General features: G+C 40.4%; 1 protein-coding gene across 8 annotated transcripts in view; it reads right to left on the reverse strand.

Annotated features, from left to right (window-relative positions):
- cnksr2a (connector enhancer of kinase suppressor of Ras 2a) overlaps positions 1–20,126 on the reverse strand; it is a 157,369-nt gene that overhangs the window by 98,615 nt on the left and 38,628 nt on the right. For 6 of the 8 annotated variants that reach the window (XM_072690210.1, XM_072690198.1, XM_072690195.1 and 3 more), the window contains exons 3-4: positions 14,427–14,629; positions 2,235–2,340 (exon numbers count right to left, since the gene is read on the reverse strand). In XM_072690210.1, coding sequence (XP_072546311.1) covers positions 2,235–2,340; positions 14,427–14,629 — 309 coding nt within the window. The remainder of the gene's footprint in view (positions 1–2,234; positions 2,341–14,426; positions 14,630–20,126) is intronic. The other 2 variants (XM_072690187.1, XM_072690171.1) reach the window with 1 other exon arrangement.

A 20,126-nucleotide genomic window follows, 5' to 3' on the forward strand; every position in this document is an offset into this window, starting at 1 on the left:
CTGTACCCCTTGCACACACACACACACACACACACACAAACACACTACATTCTACAGTGTGGCAGCACAAAATATGTCCAAAATGTTTCAAACACTTTTCATCATTTTCAATTTCCTCTTTCATTTCAAGTTCACACTGCTACACACACACACACACACGTTTCATTCCAAACTCTGCCACTCTGCCACCACAGCTGCTCCAGCCCCAGCAGCTCCTCCTGCTCTCCTCCCACCTGCCGCTTCAGTGTGGCTCTAACAAGCGGCAAGCTGCTGGCCTACTTCTGCACACACTCACACTCTCTGCTCCCTCAGGACTACGTCACCCACCATGCACTGCTCCATCCATTACACGTTCACATCTACTCCAGTCTTACGTCCCTAACAGTGTTACAGGGCCAGAGGAGCAGTGGAGGAAGAAAGGAGATCACTTTGCACATCATAAAGCAACCAATGTCTGCTCCACACAGCAGGAGCGAGGGAACGGAGGAGGAGAAAACGCAAAGCAGGACAGAACATGCCAACCTGAATTTAGCTGCAATTTATGCTGCTAATATATAATTGTGACATATAGCTGCTTTCCCATCTGTCAGTGTATGATTATATGCATTCAAATTTCCCCTCCATTTCACTAGAAACAATGTAGGTCAAGAGCTGCTCATATAAGAGTACACATACACTCCAAAAATACCACAAAACTATACAACAAATCTCACTGGACTAGGACAAGTCAGCGTCGCACCACAATAACTAAGGACATACAGAGAGTTTTCACTGCCCCTTTTAGAAGGTAAGTACTTCAAGCACACTTCCACCACAGATACCATTTTTTTAAGGTGCTGGGGCGCTGCCAGTCAATCATCTTGGCTGTCACCATGGCAAAACCAGAGGCAACAGGGATTGAAGAGCTGAGATCATCCATCAAATCAATGTGATGCACATTCACTTTCTAAAACTGTTGCTTTCTAAAATCTTCTTATTAACTTATTAATGTCAGCATCTCTTATAAATGCAAGCATCTCATTTCCATGTCATTTCCACTCTAGGTCCGTAAAACTGTTCTAACCTTGGTGGAGCTGTACAGAGTCGTCGTACGCAAACTGCTTAACGCTATGTAATCAGAGTGATATTTGGGATAAACCCTGTAATATCATTCTACTGCATCACTCTTCATGCTTCTTCCAGTTCTGTAGGCTATCCTTTAGCTTGTCAACAAGTGTATGTGTACAGCTGTTTATGTGGACTGGGCCTTAAAGCGCATTTTGCATTTATGAGTAAAAGCAAATATACCTCTGAACTGTAGGGGGGGCCCATGAGCAGAAAACACTATTTCTCACATAATGCTGCTTTAATGCTTTTACGCACTGAATATTATTTGTTTGTGCAATTTATTAATTAATACATTTATTTATTTATTAATCAGTAATGTTTAGAACTGATTATGCCTTAAATAAAAACACGATTTTTTTGACCCTCAGTTTGACTTCTGCAAATACATTTACATTTAAGGCATTTAGGAGACACTTTTATCCAGAGCGACTTACAAAAGTGCTTTGCTATTTACTCACGGATAACCTCAGCTAGTTTGAATAGGCTTAAAATTCAAAGATACCTCTAAGTTTAAACAGTTTTCACAGGTTCAGTCCACCAGTGATTATTCTTGCTGGCACTGGCATAGCAACAACTAAGCTGACCAGAGAGTTGTGTCCCAGTAATTTGAGCTTTTAACTTTTAATTGTCAAATAGATTTCATTTTAATTTTGCTTTGCCTTGCCATGTGCGTTACATCATTTTCAAAAGTATCTTAAACTGAATTATAGCAATTCAAGCTGTGTGTGAAAGTGTTCATAAGATCCCAGTTCCTGAACAAGGTGGTGAAACTCTCTGCTCTCCATTTTCTGCTTTTTGTTTGTTTGCTGTTTTGCAAAGAGTAAAGAATATGTCCATTTAAGACAGCCACCCCCCCAAAAAAAAATTAAAAAATAAAAAATAAAAAATAAATAAATAAATAAATAAATAATAATAATAATAATAATAAATAAATAAATAAATAAATAAATAAACCAAATAATTGTTTTTATCTATTCGGTTTTAAAAGGGAGGCCTCTGTGTTGATCTTGTAACTTTCTTGTAAGCTACTTGTACATTTTCTAAGATGTTTCCACAGAATCAGCACATTTCTGTCCTGGAAGCGTACAAAAACAAAGCCACACACACACACACACACACTTTCTTACCTGCTGTACTATAGTAGTGAGCTCCAGACACAGCTGGATGACGTTGTTCCTGGTCACTGAGTAGTCCGTCACAGCGGCAAAAGGTGACCTGAAAAAGAAGTAGCACCTGGAATTAACCATTAGATCATTCTTAAGGGCGGGCCCACTAGATGGGCAAATGTGTGCACGTGAGTGAAAGTGTCCTCTGTAGTTCCTATGAGAAGAGTAAATGTTTCTTCATTGAACGAAAAAAAACATGAAAAGTTTCATTTTGTGAGGACATCGGGCCGCTCCCCACAAAGTGCTTTTATACAGAATGTGGGTTTTTATTTTACTACTAAAACTGCCTTTGGTCACTGAGGCTAAGATTAGGAGTAGGTTTATGTGTAGGCAGGGCAACATTTAGCTACAGTAAAAGCTAAAAATAGAATGGCCCATAAAGACAGTACGAAAAGCTTATGTGTGAATGTGAGAGTGTGTGTGTGCAACTACATTTTTACAATTTACCCCAAATCTAGGCAATCAGAGAGATACATGTTATGTTGTGCGTTCGTTTCTTTAGTTTCACAGTGGAGCTGTAATGCTAATGTAGCTAACAAGCAGGGCTTCGCAATATGAATATATAGTGAAACGTATGGATGGAATGGATTTTGCACCGATGATGTAAGAATAAACTGATACTCTAAGCTTCAATTCATGATACCGTGTTAAAGTTTCAATGTTCAAATTTTTCGACACAAATACCGATACCAGATTTTCAAGTATCTGCCAATACTGATGCCAACTCTGACTTCTACTGAATAGATGACCATAAATCCTGATATTTATGGTGTTCCTCTTTTTATAGGTTGTACTTTCTTATATCTTACCCCAAATAAGATCTAATAATCTGGCTGAGTACCTACAAGTTTAAAAAGTTTCAGAGCTATGAAAAAAATACATAATCCCCAAAAATGTCCCAACTTTCAGTGCAATGCAAACTGCATCCCTGAATCAGTATTTTCTGAAACTGCATCACGTTGTTCAGTAATCTCAAGTAGACTTGCTTATGTGCTTGCTAATAAACAATGTCATCTAAACCTGTAAACAAAAACACCCTGAATATTCAATACAGTGCTAGCAGCCATCCTGAAGTCTGCATGCATTTTGTCTATGCTCTTACCCATTCTTAAAGATGGATGTGAGCATGTGAGGACATTTTTGTTAGTAGAGTGTCCTCCACACCTAGTTTCCTCTTACTCTGAGCGTGCTGTAGAATGTGGGTCGTTTGTATCGAGGTTGTGTTCTATATATACAGGGCTTTAAGAACATTGCCTCTTCCCTGTGCTCTCCCGCAAGTCTTTAAATACTCCATCCTGTACAACCTGCCAGGACTGTGAGCACAAATACTCCAGTGGGCACTTGTTCTTCCAAATGCTAATGTCACACATTAGAGCTAACCCTTAGGAGTCAACGGTTATTACTGGTATTTTTGCAATACTATTTACATGTAATTAACTGCAAAGTATAACTACTGGTATTATTCAGCAATAATACGAATAATGTACACTCCAATGGTCAACACATACGATTTGTAATAACAGTGTTGTTCAACGCAGATGTTGTTAAATATGCAAAGCAGTTCTGGTTTAACTGCACGGTTCTACACGCTACGTGTTTTTGGTCTGAGCACCTTCATTGGTCACAGTAAAGGTTACATTTATAAAAAGGTTTATACTCAGTGCACAGCTCAAAAATAACCAAAGATAAAGATACTGATTATATATATATATATATATATATATATATATATATAGGTTCAAATGTTTGTGGACATCCCCTTTGTGAATGCATTCACCTACTTTTAGTTGCATCCATCACTGACACAGATGTGCAAATGTATACACATGTGCAAACATACATACACAGCTTGTCTGGTCCCTGTAGAGAAGTAGAGTAGCCAAAAGAATAGGACTCTCTGGAGCAGATAAACGTGAACCTACTGACATCATGCCTAATGCCAGGCATGGGCTAGAGGGTTATAAAGCCCAGCACAGTGATCTGTAAAAACAGTGGAACTGCGTTCTCTGGAATGATGGTGCTCTATCCAACACATTTGGGATTAGCTGGGGAGTTGGGGATGAGGTGGGACGGTGTTGGATCATCGGACATGCAGACCTCACCAACACCAACCTCTTGCTGCTGAATGCAATCAAATCCTCACAGAATTGCTCCAAAATCTAGTAGAACGCCTTCCCTGGACAGTTTCTCCAGCAAAAGCAGGATAATCGCCCGCCTTTTTAATACCCTTGATTTCAGAGGAAGCAATGACTGAGCTGGTGTCCCAATACTTTTGTCCAAAATGTTTGTCTAGTTAATTAAGTGGGAAATTAAATTTACAATGGATTTACATTCTGTATTGATCGCATAAAAAGCAGGAATATCTAGAATCCAAAGGTTTGAGAGAATTCTCTACATGAGTGAGAAACAATGACTATCAAATTACACCCTGCTTTTGTTATCACCACCTTCTAAGGGTTAAATCCACACAGCATGAGCCTAAGCCTAAGTCTTTGCAATCCGCACAGGAGCCCACCACGCCACAGTGAGACCCGTGCCAAGTCCTAACACACTTTTTAGAGTAACATCCTCTCCATAAAGAGAAATCCATTCTCCAAATGTGATTTGGGACGGGGCTTTCATGGAATACCAAATCTCCTCCTCGGCTGCTTCAAAACACTTTATTGCTTAAAGTGTTTTCAAATAAACACTATTCTTCTGGGGGGGGTTCTGAGCATTGAAGGCGCAGATTGCTTTGTGTTCTTAAGAGGCTAGAAGAAAGTGCATTTAGGCGCTTTCCAGCCGAGCAAGAAAGACAGTAACAAGCGCTGTAGGCTAGATGAGGACAGACAGCATCTGCGAGCACATTCACAACAACATTTTTACAGAGAATACGTCATTACTCTCTGCTGTGTCCCAGCGCCAATGATGCTGTCTTGGCCTAGACAAAGATAAGACGTGCTTCTGGACCTACAATGCTCCCAAAGTCACTTTGCCATATATAAAGATGCCGAAGGCATGCGGTTCCCTCATCCAAGGACGCCTTGTCAGGCAACGGAGACTCTGCCATGGACGGAGGCAGGCTTTTCAAGGCCTCTCTCAACTTGACCTGAGGCCCCACAGGGAGTGTGAGGAAAGAGACGGGGGAGCAGAGAACACTTCACACAATCAACAGCTGTAAGGGGGAGAAGTTATGGGAAGGATTGAGCAAAAAATGAGAGCAAATTATATGTATGCATCTGTGAATCTACAAACATGTGCTGGCATTTTGCATATCAGGTACTTGTATGAAATCAGAGGTGGGTAGTGAAATCATGGCTTAATTTGTGCTATTTTAAGCTCGTTGAAAACCTCCGGAACCTGATTAGATCCAGCACCAAGTTTTATGAATCTGGCATTTTTGTTCATGCTGCAAATTGTTAGGACCCTTGGTTGTAATATTCCTTCTTTATTGTAATTAAGAGTAGAAAGATCCCACTTTTTCATGTCCGATACCAATACTGCAACCTTGAGTATCTGCCATTAGCGATAGCTGTCCGATTCCATCTTTTTCCCTCTCCTAAGACCCTTCGGTCAGTTTTGCATGCTTTTTTAATAATTTCACATAACTTTATTTGCCTAAAAATTCCAAAGAACTTAAAAGAGACTATTATTTTTATATTATTAGTTTTATAACAAAAGTTTCGATCATAAATTTACTTATATCCAATCCGATATCCAATCCAGTGGGTTGATCCAATATCAGACCGATACTGAAACTTAGTATCGGATCAGCGTACTCCTAGATTTAAACCAAGCGTTGTTACACATTATACAACTCATAAATATTTGGTTAAAAAAAAAGACAAATGGCCTTTACATTGTTCCCTACACTGATGAAGAATAAACCCATAATGATTCATACAGTTAAACAGAACTGGTGTGTTCATCTAACAGAAGTCTGAAGAGAGAGCCCACTCTCATTTTCTGTTACAGCCTGATACTAGACTGGGTCATAACACAATACATTCATAGTCTGTGCCAAGGAAAAAAACTAATAAGGGCTCCAGAGTGGCGCAACTGTCAAAGCGCTGAGAATTGTGCCACTCAAGATGATGAGTTTGATCCCTGGTGATGCCATCACTGACCTCTCCCTGTCTGGGCCTTCCCATCTCCCCATCAATTAACATGATTCTAGTCAACACGGGTGTCTATTACCTGATGTACCAGAATTGGCAATTAGTGTTCTCTTCCAAGCATTTTGAGCTGTCTAATTGCACTGTGTTAGCAACCGTTCTAAAAGATGATAGGAAATGTGCATGATAGCAGGTGGGAGTTGGCAATGATGAAACTGAGGAGAAAACTAAAAAAACACACACTTATTAACTTCGTTTTTGGCCACACAGTGAGAAAAGCATTAAAAACAGCTGCTATTACTCTCAAATGCTCCAGTACTGCCGCGACTGCTCATCCCTCAAAGAGCTCAGTAACACTGTGCAAACCCACTGGCTTCTGACATTGATTCATTAGTGTGTGTTTAGTTTTGTGAAACTTGTGTATACGAGAACATTTACTGGAAGAACCTTGTTTATACACTTAAAAGAGGATCCTAAACCCACATGTAGAAGGTGGTTCAACTAGGTAGTAGTGTCAAATAGAGTGGTCAGTGAGTGAACACAGTAGAGGCCCAGAGAGAGCACAATTGACCTTGCTCACTCCAGGGTGGGTAGATGGCACTGTCCACCCCATCGCTTTGTTGCGGTGCTTCCCTTCAGGTGCGTTGAATGCCCGGTGATGTCGCTTCGGCGGCAGTTTGAAAAATAAGTGGCTTGACCGGACACTTGTCTGAGGGGTCATGTTGTGGTCCGCCCACACTGGTGACGGGGGCATTGCGTGCGAATGGGGGGTTATGTATGGGTTGGGTAATAGGCAGTCCAAATTGGGGAGAAAATGATGGAAAATCTGATAAAAAAAACAACAACTATATGGTACTATAGTGTAACTGTACTGTGGTTGTGTCCCACTCTCCCCTATAAAGTCCTATGTTTCACTGTTATATAAAGAGAATGGATGGAAGTAGTAAAATACTGACTGAAAATACTGATATTTTCATCAGTTTCATCTGTTTTGGTTCTCGAAGGAACCCTGTGCTGCCGGATCTATTTCCATGCTCACTGAGTGTTTGCTTCGTGCACAGCACAGAAGATTGGCATATGTAATTGAAACCGTGGAGGAGTGCATGCTGGCTCCTCTGTGAGCTACAATTACCCATAAATTCCTTCTCTGCACCTCTATGCAAATATGTTGTTGTGCATCCTTCCAAAGTACAAATCAGAAAGGGCACCTGCCCCCTGGACGGTAACACCTGCGGGTCCCAGAGCTACACTTCTTTCCTGGCTATAGCATCCAAAGCAGTAAATTTTCAGATTGCTCAGAAATCCCTGGGGCAGTTAAAGAACGGCCCCTACCTGGCACTGCTTCAAAAGCTCTCATCAGTGTCTGAGCCTCAAGGAATCAGTGTTTGGATCACAGTCCACAGCTTGCCTGTCTTTTGTGCCTGCATGTATTGACCCTCGCAGCAGGCTGGCCAGAGGGCCCCTGAGGCTGCCCATTAGTCAGGAGACATCAGAAAGATGCTGTACCGTAACCGACAAGACCAGAACCAGTAACTGTTCCGTTGCACAACATCCACACAATCACGGAAACCCTGCAGCATCTGTGCAATACAAATACAACAAGATCATTAACAACTGTGCCAGACCAGCATCAAATCACTGATCAATGGAGCAAGGGTTTGAATGCTAAACCATTAGCAGCTAGGCCAGGACTGCCTGAGCATTCCAGCAGTTACAACTCCGTCTCTGCCTCCAGAGCAGTCGGAGCATGGGGACGCTAGGTAATGAGAGCCCGCAGGAGGGCCTACTGCACCAGCAGCTTGATGAAGCCCTAATGAAGAATGAGACACACTCACTCCAACCACCAGCGGAAAGGTTGCAATGTAAGCCAAGGTAAGTCAAAGTGCTTTACGTTAACCAATTAAAATGAAACAGCAGAAAAATAAAAAATAGGATTTCAGTATTTTAGCTCCAATTGAGTTCAATAGCTCATCATTCCCTTTTTTCCTGTTATTCTGAAACAATAAAACATAGAAATAAAAAAAATTATGCTTAATGCTTAAAAATCTCTCTCTCTGTCTATATATATTAGATTTTATAATTTTAGAAAAAAATGATTTACAGCAAAAACATATTACTTTGTTAATTCTTTCATTGTCTTTCCCTCTGTCTGCAGGGCAGACAGCCGCTCCACCAGGGACTGACTTTAGCAAGAACACATGAGGCTGATTAGCTTAATTAGGCCACTATTAACAAGGGGACCCAAGCTCCTCCCCCTCAGTGCCAGTGACCCTGTTTCTTGACTGTGCTGTGGCAGTGGCCCATAATGCATAATGAACTAGGAGATTAAAACTCAAAGCCCTCATCATTCAGACAGTGACCAGAATTTGGCCAGAATTCCCCTCTAGTCAGCAGGTCACAGTACGTCCCAGAGTGCACTACTGTCCAGCCTGGCACTGTCCAGCCTGGTGTCTGGAACCAAATCTAGGCCACTCTACTCAAGCTTGATTCAGGGCTCAGTTCAAGAGAGGACTCATCTGAAGAAGTTGGACAGCTGTGTTGGATGCGTATAAGCGATCCACACAGGGCCAGAATCAGAGAGGATTGGATTGGAGGTTGGCCATGCTTGAGGGCAGCAAGTGAGTCTTTATTGGACAGAGAGGCGTGGGATAGGGCATCAAAGCTGGGTGTTTGGAGGGTACTCATTCCAAGGATGATGAACACAGCCCTGGGGAAGTGTCTAGGCCAGCCAGCTAAAGCTCAAACCACAGCTTTAATCAGGCCTGAATTTTTGATCAGGGTTACAGCTGGGATATGTAACAAAATTCCCTCTGAACTCTACTGTAGCCAAAAAAAAATAGCTTGGAAGCTTGGAAAATTCTCTGTAAAAGTGACTGCAGACTGAAAAAAAAACGTTCTTAACTGTACTGTAGCCTAGCAAAATTTCTAAACTTGACCGTAGTCTAACCAAAAAACTATACCTGACTGTCTACAAACAGTCTGTCTGACCTTGACTGGAGTCTGAGTTCGACTTCAGCCCCCAAAGACCTGCGTTTTGTTGGGGCCCGAGCATGGCCCAGTGACTGAAGCCCAACATGACTCTGTCTGATCTCAGCTGTAGCCCAACAAATCTGTCTGAACCTGACTGTATCCCATAGAAATTCTGCCTTAACTCAACAGGAGCTCAACAGAATTGTCTGAACCCGACTGTATCTCAACACAATTCCGTCCAATTTCAACTGTAGCCCAACAAAATTAAACTAAACTTAACATCTGGCCAAACATAACTTGACCAACACCAACTACAGATCGAATAACACTCACTCCTAATGACAAAGTTAGATTGTAACAAAAACAGAAGCCAGTACATCACAATGAATAGCCTAATTATCAGCTATCCAAAATAGTCTTTAAATGTAATTCATTACCATTAATCAATTCCATCTAACAACAGTCAGCATGTTTATAGTGCGGATAAATCTTGCATTGAGGCATTGTCCTCATGTTAACCTTGTGGACTTTAGAAAACTTCAGTCACTCCAGCATGCCAGATGAAAAAATGTTCAGAGTAATAAACGTAGGGAGTAAGAATAAGGAGTAATGAGAAAACTAAAATGGGGTAAATACAGATCAAAATGTGTTAAAGGTGGGAGAAGGGATACAGAATACCTGTACAAGAAACTCAAACCTTGACATATATTTGAGAATTGACACCAAAATTCAATCAAAAAGTCATGAAAGTCTGCTATTAGAAGATTCAGGTAAACAATGCAAGCTCTTTGTTTAACACAGCCACTTTCCAAATCTCATTCCCATCATGTTCTCACACTTTTAGCCAACACCTTAGAGATTCATCCCCACTGGGAGTTCTAGACTGAAGGCTTTTCACTTCACACCTGCTGAAAACTCAGCAGGAGAAAGCCCACAATTATCCTGCCTTTCCTGCCTTGGCCTTTCTCCTTATCTCCCCTTCTCTGTTAGCCACCGCAAAGGCTTTCACACCAGTCAGTCTATCACAGAGTAGCACTCTTCAGTTGCACTCTTCTGTAGCACTCTTCAGTAGCATTTTAGTAGCACTCTATAGCATGCATTAAAGCCCTGGCTCACAATACCAGTTAATAAAAAACCTAAGCTTCAGAAAAACAGTTTGTTTGGAAATGATTGTTTTTGTGATTCAACATCTCAACACATTTACGTACACTATATGTCCAAATGTTTATGGACACCCCTTTTAAAAAATGCATTCAACTTCTTTAAGATGCACCCATGGAAGATAGGGATGAGGTGGGGTAGTTATCCTCTAACATCCTGATATCACTAATATCACGCTTTTGAAATGTCATCGAAAGCCTTCCCTGGACAGTAGAGACAATTACAAAATCATGATAATTTTTTTTGGAAGAAACAATGAATGAGCGGTGTACAGTATCTACCTGGCTAGTTAGTCTACAGACGTTTAGCCCTATCTATTCACACTGAAGTAGCAAGCAGTGTTTCAGTCTTGACTGCTTTTTTAATGTGGAACAACACGTGTTGTTACTGGGACCCATTTGGGCTTCCCAAATGAGCCCCATAATTATAGCCCACCCTAATCTCAGAAGAGTCCAATTTGTAGTGTACAACCCAGATTTTATGGGGCCCATGTTTAACCCCTCATCTTAGACCCTTTTGGGAGGTCAACATGAAACCTATGGACAAATCTCTGATGGTCCCTGATTGGGCTAACCGTACAGGCCGCCCTGCAGTTTGGGTAAAACCTTCCAAACTTGCCAATTAGTGATTTATTTTTTGTACTGTTAGCAAGCTATACACCACATTTCAAACAGCTCATCCTCCAAAAACCCACCAAGGCAGTTGTAGTTTTTAAAGAAATTCCACTTTCAAAATCTATCAGGAGTGTTCTCCTAGTCTGGCTGAAGAGCCCCTTTAATGGTTGCATTTTTATTAAATTAGCATATTATACTTTTTGACAACCTTTTATTTGGTTTACCGCCTTTCTGTCATTTATGGCACCGGAGAGCACTTTGAGGTGCATTTGAATAAAGTATGAATCAAGGTGCAACTTACTGTTATTATTAATAAAATAGATCTTTGTGGATAAAGACATCCTTTTACACTACAAGGAAACATGACAAGCGGACAGATCAGGCAGCAAGCCATGAAAGAGACAGCGAATTATAATGAGAGAAAGAGAGAGGGAGATAGCGAGAGAACTTCCCTGAGTTACGTAAGTGTTTCTAACTCATCTTAGTGCCTGATTGCTCATGCATGTTACATAAGAAACAGATCAACATAGTTGTGTTTGCGTGGTCAATAATGCGCACATACACACAAACACATCATGCAAAAAGACCCGGCACAACCTCCGCTACTAAATACAGCCGCATAAATCCCGTGACGCAGCACAAAGTGTGTGTGGCATTTAGAATTTGTATGCTGTCACTTCGCATAATAGGATGACCGGGCAGATTCTACACCCCAGAGCCAAGAACCTGACCTAAAACATCCTCCTAAAAAACACTTCTCGTCTAAAGCAGGTGAGCGAAAAAAAGAACGAGAAACCTTCCATTAGCTTCTGCACTGATGAATCAGCCTCCAATCAAATCCTCATTCAAGTTAATCAAGGGTACTCTAATGATTACCATCCAATCAATGTTAGCTCATTAAGAAGTCACCTGGGGAGGGGTAGGGGGGGTCATGGTAATGAAATTGAAAACACTGACGTGCATCAATCCCACAAGTCAAGAGCTTCTCCATCTGGCTAATAAGGACCAAAACTACAACGTGTAAATCCATTACTTAAGGTGGTGTTTCCCAACACCAGCCCTGGAGAACCCCTGCTCAGTTTGGCCTTTCTCCCCCCCAACTCTAAATCGCTTCATTAGCTTGTGAAAGGCCTGATAATCAGCTAATTAGCGGAAAACAGGTGTGCTACGCCAAAACCAAGGATGGGAAACATTGATCTGAGCTATGCCTTCAATTCAATATTTATTTCTTCCAGCAGACTCCTACCTCGAATCACTCACTTGCTATGAATAGTTATGTGGGGAGATGATTAACATGAGGAGGATGCTGGTAAACAGCCTGAGGCATCGATACAGTTTAGCTTACTAAAATTGTTTGTGACTAGGTGCTCTGAGTAATACACGCTCAGTGTACACTACATTTACATTTACGCCATTTGGCCCGAAGTCTTAAGCCAAATGCACACTATGCGAGCGTGGCTCCGTAATCGACATCCACATGGAGGATGAATACATTAGATAGATCTAAGCACAGAGAAAAAAAAGACGATATGGCTGCCTGGCCAAATGTGTGTTTCAAAAACGCGTGCTGAGTCAAAGAGTATAAGTGGAGTTATGACATAACTACATTTTGGGAGATGGACCACACCCTGAGCTCCTCCTCCTCAGCCCTATATATTCCCTCCACTCTCGTGATGAACAATTTTGCATCCACCTTCACCCCGTATCCTCCTTTCTCCTCCAGAGCTCAACGCACCAACCGCAAAGCCGTCCTAAACTTCAGCCCACAGGTCCTGTGAGTTCGCCTTCCCATTTCAACCTCCCAGGGGGTGTTCCACTCATGCAAATATGTATTTTGTCTTTGAATTAATTTCTGTGAGGGGGGTGGAGTGTTTAGATTAAATTACTTTTAAACCAATTAATTAAGCAACTGATCTAAAAATTGCTTGATCTGACTAGAAATCATTCACCCAGTAAAAGTTCCGCCGCAATGGTTGGGTTTGGAGCCTTTGAGCAAACATTCATGGGAGCTTTCTCCTCTATACCGGTCACTACAGGCACAGACCTGAGTTAAAGGTATAGTTCCGAAAATAACTGAATTAATATGATTGAAGATGAAGTCAGATGAAGTCAATCAGACATGATATGTCTGATATCTGAACACTGCTTTATTATTTTAGAACAGAAGATGCTAGGCTAATCCTGCTAACAAACACTCGATGTACACTGTCACTAATCTCATTTTGCTCTAAAATGCATTTGGTGCAGACAAATTGGTGTGATTTGGTCTAACACAACTCAAATCCTGAACAGCCATGGGACAGCCATTTTGATTAGGCATTATAACTTTAGCTTAATGGTTAAATAGACCCTACCTATTCTATTTTACTTTACAAACTTTACATATTTGTTAGATTTGTGTAGCAAATAAATGAAAAATGTGTTTACTGAGATCCAGTGTTTTGACTAAACTATATTTTTTAGCAAGATTTTCAGTTTCAGATGGTCTAAGCAAGTTTTTGAATGTCATGGTGATTGAAGAGCTGGTCATGCAGCCGGAAACATACCCTATACTGGTGAGCAGCAACCCTATACTTGATCAGCATAGTGTATGTGGCATTTCACTTGGTCCTGCTGGTCATCCAGCTTAGTCATGCATTATGATGGACAGAGATGTAGATAATTCCCAGAAAGCTATATCAGGTCCAGAATGTCTTGCATTAACCCCTTAAACAGCCGAGGGCCCAAAGTGTTATAACAAACTTCTATTACCAAGAAATAACCCCACCAGTTTGTACAGAAGTGCATGTAGTTAATGTGTAATAAGCCTTTTTGCAATAAGCGGTTAAGCCCCCTTCACACATGCACTGTTCCCAACAAATGTATCTGGTCTTGTGTAAACAGTAGCGAATACATTACTGGGAAATACTGTAGTGTCACGGTTTTCAACCTGTGGGCTACAGCCCCCCGGTGGGTTGTTACAATATTACAGTATGTAAACATTTAACTAATAATAAATTCATCAAATTTGGGCTGAGCAAATTAATTAGTCTGTCAGAACTGACACAGCTAGTTTGTTTATATTTCCAGTGCTAATCAGCTTTTTCATGATCATATGGAATTCACCCATATAGTTGCAGGGTTACAACCAGAAAGGGTTGTAACTACAGTTAATAATATGTAATGTACAGTTAATAATAGGACATGCAGTTTATCGAAATGTACAGTCTATACATTTTATTAGCTTGTTTTTGTTATACTTTTTTATACAGTGTATATAGAGCCTTTATATATGTATATGTGTGCTGGTCAGTGTAGCTCTTTGCAAGACTAACCTATCCAGCCAAGCCAGCAGGCTCTTGGCGGCAGCGATGAGGTCTACTACAGAGGTGAGGAAGTCGTTGGGCAGTTTGCGGGTGGTGCGACCATCATAGTGACCGCTTCGCCGGCGGCCCGTAATGAAGTTTTGTAGGTTCTTGGCGGAGGCATTCAGCTTGTGCGAGAGGGTCTTTAGATTCTCCGTCTCCAGCCCATAGTTCTGCTCAAACACAGAAATATACACACAGACACAGTCACTACCAGGAGTGTGAGGGTGGCAATTCTGGACAGTTAGCATAGATCATAATGAAAGTATGTTGTCACTGCCATACAAAAACACTCCTAACTCTAAAAAGGCAACTGGAGGACTTTTAATGGGTATTAGTGTAAAACAATACATGTATGCAATATTTTATATATATATACAGTCATGCCCGAAAGTATTCATACCCCTGGCAAAGTTTGACTTAAATTTACTTTTATTTAACCAGAAGTTATATTTTTGCCTTGAAACGACACAGGCATCTCCCAGGAGATAACATGATGATGTACAAGAGGCATCATTGTGGGAAAAAGTATTTCTCAGCTTTTATACACATTTGAACAAAAAGTGGCATGTCCAAAATTATTCATACCCTTTGAAAACTGTCACAGTATATGGGAAAATCCAAAGTTCTATACCATTCCAAATAGTCCAAGCTGTTTTAAAGCATCCTAATTACCCTGATTCATTGGGAACAGCTGTTTTAATCAACTCAACAGGAGAAAAACAGCAGCTCTCTGCAGTTGGTTTGTGGACAGTCATGGCTAAGACAAAGGAGCTCACTAAGGACCTGCGGCTGTGCATTGTGGCCACTCACAAGTCAGGAAAGGGCTATAAAGCCATATCAAAATGTTTTCAAGTTCCAGTGGCTACAGTGCAAAGTATTATTAAAAAATACAAGAAGTTCCGCACTGTGGAAAATCTCAGAAGATGTGGTCGGAAGCCAAAAGTGACACCTGTGCTGGCCAGGAAAATAGTGAGAGAGGTGAAGAAAAATCCAAGGATCACCACCAAGGCCATCCTGGTGAATCTGGACTCTGCTGGTGGCGACATCTCAAGGCAGACAGTTCAACGGACACTGCACACTGCTGGGTTCCACGGACGCAGGCCAAGGAGGACACCACTTCTCCAGAAAAGGCACACAAAAGCCTGCTTGACCTTTGCAAATGCTCATCTGGACAAAGAAGAAGACTTCTGGTGTTCTGTTTTATGGTCAGATGAAACAAAAATTGAATTGTTTGGCCACAATGATGTGTGCACCATTTGGCGTGAAAAAGGAGAAGCCTTCAACCCTAAGAACACCATCCCCACTGTCAAACATGGTGGTGGGAACCTAATGTTTTGGGGGTGTTTTTCAGCCAATGGACCAGGGAACTTGATCGCAGTAAATGGCACCATGAAAAAAGAGCAATACATCAAGATTCTCAACAACAACATCAGGCAGTCTGCAGAGAAACTTGGCCTTGGGAACCGGTGGACATTTCAGCACGACAACAACCCAAAACACACAGCCAAAGTGGTGAAGAAATGGTTAGCAGACAAAAACATTAATGTTTTGCAGTGGCCCAGCCAGAGTCCTGACTTGAATCCAATTGAGGATCTGTGGAGGGAGCTAAAGATCAGGGTGATGGCAAGGAGACCCTCGAACCTCAAAGAGTTGGAGCTCATCACTAAAGATGAATGGGCAAAAATACCAGTGGAGACATGCAAAAAGCTGGTCAGCAATTACAGGAAGCGTTTGATTGCTGTAATAGCCAATAAAGGCTTTTCTATTAATTATTGAGAAGGGTATGAATAATTTTGGACATGCCACTTTTTGTTCAAATGTGTATAAAAGCTGAGAAATATTTTTTCCCACAATGATGCCTCTTGTACATCATCGTGTTATCTCCTGGGAGATGCCTGTGTCATTTCCAGGCAAAAATATAATTTCTGGTTAAATAAAAGTAAATTTAAGTCAAACTTTGACAGGGGTATGAATACTTTCGGGCATGACTGTATATATATATATATCATATATATATCATAAATATATACATAACTCATGTTAATTAATGTTTTAAATAATTGAATTATTGAGTTAATCCTTGATATATTAGGAAATTATTGAACTATTCAATAATTTCCTAAAGAATCAAGGATTAACTCAATAATTATGTGTTCAGAAAGATACAGTCATATTCATTATGTTTATGTTAAAAGCTCCATATCAGAAAAAAAGCCAGTTTTCTTGTATTTCTGAATTAAGAGTTTGATTGAGTATAAAATATTTTAAACATATATTTTAGTAAAATGTATTTTGCTTCCCAGTCAATACAGTCACATATAAAAAATGATACTCAATCAACTTAGTATATACACCCAATCAGGCACAATACAGAAACAATTCATACACATGTATCAGTCTTAAAGGTACAGTAACAAAAATAGCCTTGTTTATTCAAAAGGATTTTGGCACATAAACTCACCCAAATGTCATATCTGGAGAAAAAAAAATATATACATATATCTAGGAGATGGGCCCTGTATATGCTTCAGCAACAATGTAGCTTGCAAAACTGGCATAATTATCAATGGTAGTTTCCAAATGTACCATCCACTCATCAGTCCACACAGTCCATATACAGAAAAATCAGCCTGATGAACCCACAGCAGCTTAGCTGTACCGTTGAATGTAGATGTTGTGAGGAGGAGTTTCTCCGGAAATCAGGATGGTCAATCAGAACAGAGAACACTTACATACAGTGTATCAGCCTTAAGGCTACAGTAACAAAAACTGTTGAATTCTATAAGCATGTAAAATGGTCTATGAGCTGACTTTGGTAAATCAAACCATTCAAATGTTGTATGTGGATCTCAGGAGAAAAAAGAATGTAGGATATAAGCCCTGAAAACCTAAAAGAGGGACTCACTACTGTTCAGCTTCTCTGAGGAACTGGGGTATAAAGCACAACTGACAGTGACTAAAGAGGTGGGAAATGACAGTAATGACTGAACTGTGTGTGTTTGGTTGCCCCACTCTCTCTATTTGACTAACACACACGCAAACTGCCTAACACACACCAATCTCTCTCTACTTCTCTCTCTCGCTCTCTCTCTAATATGCACATATACGGTACTTTCTCTAGCTCTCACAGACACACACACAGACACACACACACACAAAAATACACAGCAGATGAATATTCAGCACCTGGCTATGTGCTAGCTCTTTATCTGCAGAGGTGTAAGCGAGTGGGTGGAGGCGGACCTTTGTGTTAGCCCAGTATAAAGTGATGCGTATAAATAGAACATGGAGGATCTGTACTGCCAGCTTATACAAGACCAGAATGTATTACTCACTTCACACAGAGAACTGTCACACTCACCCCATTATACAGGGGAAACATTACCATCACAACTGTAGGCAGACAGGAACTTTTTTTTTTTAGGTCTAAATTAAGGCAGTATTCTGATGTTCTGATTCTGATGTTGTACTTTGTGCATCAGGTTGCCTAGACTTACTTTATGTAATATAAGTAAAAGTAGCTTAAATGCGGCCCATTTCGAGTTAGCTGTTTTTATGATGTCACTTAAAGTGGTCTATTTACATAAGAAACTTGTATTTCCATTTCTCACATTTTTTGCTTTTTGACATAATGTGAAATTCTTTATAATGTGTCAAAATTTCATGATGGACCAACAGAAATGCTCAAAAATTACTTGGAATAAAAAGTTTTTACACTGACTTCTATTGCAAGTTAAAAGGTTTTTCCTTTAAGCGAAAGAACATGAGACTGAGTGTGTTATTGCAAATTACATCACTGCTGTCATTTGGTCGCAAGCAGGAGCCGAAGGGGAGTGCCGTAGATCATCACTGCTGTGATAGTATTCATGGCCTCAAGTGTTTTATTGCTTTTATGCAACAGTTTTAATAAAATAAAGCAAAATAAATAAAAAAAGCCCTGAATTTTTACTGAACATGATTTAACACTGTCAGTTCCTTCCACCAAAAATGATTTATGGCTGTGCCTAGGTAACAATTCCAAAAACACCAGGACTCCACCAAGTGAAGTTGTGTTAAGGTACCTGTGAAGCCCTGTACGCAGTCTAAGATAACTGCTGATCCTATAAGGCTAATCTTTTATGGTACAGATAGAGCCATAGAACTGTCAAGTGACATTATTTATGAGGAGAACGGACACTGGTTGAAATATGAATAGGAGTTAGCGTCTGTTTACAAATAAAGTCCCGCCTTTTAATAAAAAGAGCCAATACGTTTACTGGTTATGCCAGGAGGAGTGGGGAATGATGATGTGTTCATGAGGAAAGCATCCTCTCGACATGGAGATCTTTGCCAGAGCAGAACGCTTAAAATATTCATTTTGTTTTTTAAAATATGTTTTTGAAATGCTAATTTCACCTTCAGTTTCGAGTAGTCTGGTCTCTCCTCATTTACAGAGATAGGAGCATGGTCTTGGTGTGACTGGAAATTACTCTAAACAAGCCGTGCTGTTATCACAACTATCAGCATGGATAGAATGCTCCCCAACCAATCAGACTGTGAGGTCGGTACTAACTGTTGAATAATCTCTTGTAAAGTTGTCATTTTGGTGGTACAAGGGTTTTGCATGACAGCGATAATATAGTCTTTCTGCTGTGTCTTATGTAGCCATGGAAAACTCAGCACTGCTTAGAATCTACATGCTATTCCCCATCAAAAATTATTTTCCCCTCACTCAAATAATATTCCTAACTGAACACATCTTATAACTTCAACAAGCTAAACTTTTTATAGGCTAAAACAACAGACATATGTAAATGTTAGATTTTGTGACATCAGACAGGCTAGTACCTGAATAATGCTTTGAACCTTTAGGTCTTATTAGGTCTTATTTCTGTCTTATTTCTACTACCTCTTAAACAGTGAGGAACACTTCTGTAAACTACAGCGTAACTTGCAAGAGTTAACAACATAGGAACAAGAAAATCTATGGATTTTTGTAGCACATGACTTTCTTTTAATGAAGAAGTGTGTAAATGTGTTGAAGTGTGTGTGTGTGTGTGTGTGTGTGTGTGTGGTTGCTCCAGGTCCCTAAGGTGCCTGTGGCAAGATGACAAAGCACCATGCCCATGATGGATTACCCCCATGCACACACACACACACACACACTTTTATATCTGCAGTGGCTGTAGTGCTGGAGTGACAGGGAGGATAAGGCTCAGTCAGTAAATCAGATGGAGACAGAAGTAGTGCGTGCAGATGAGAATCAGTTTAGCTTTTCACACATCAGTGTCACGTCAGTACGAGTAATGTGCACTGTCTGCTTCTGAGCCATGACACAATGATCTCCTACACACACACATGATCAGACAAAATACAGGCAGACATGTCTTAATGTATGAGTATAAGACACCAAACTGCAAAGCACACAAACACATATCCCACAGTCAAACTACAGGCAACTACAGAGTTATTGCAGTTGTTTATCTACCTTAATGAAATGCAATTATGCAAATACATACACAATTACGTAATCAAAACACATAATTGACATTCTGTATCGACAGGTTTGAGTTTGTGCTTATGATTTTTTTCTCGAATTGTTTTGATGTCAATAAATGACACTATAAATATGTAAAGGAATTATATACTTTTCAGATTTTTTTCTATATTATATTTTGTTTTCATTTA

This window comes from Salminus brasiliensis, chromosome 1 (assembly GCF_030463535.1).
Source record: "Salminus brasiliensis chromosome 1, fSalBra1.hap2, whole genome shotgun sequence".
NCBI classification, from domain to species: domain Eukaryota; kingdom Metazoa; phylum Chordata; class Actinopteri; order Characiformes; family Bryconidae; genus Salminus; species Salminus brasiliensis.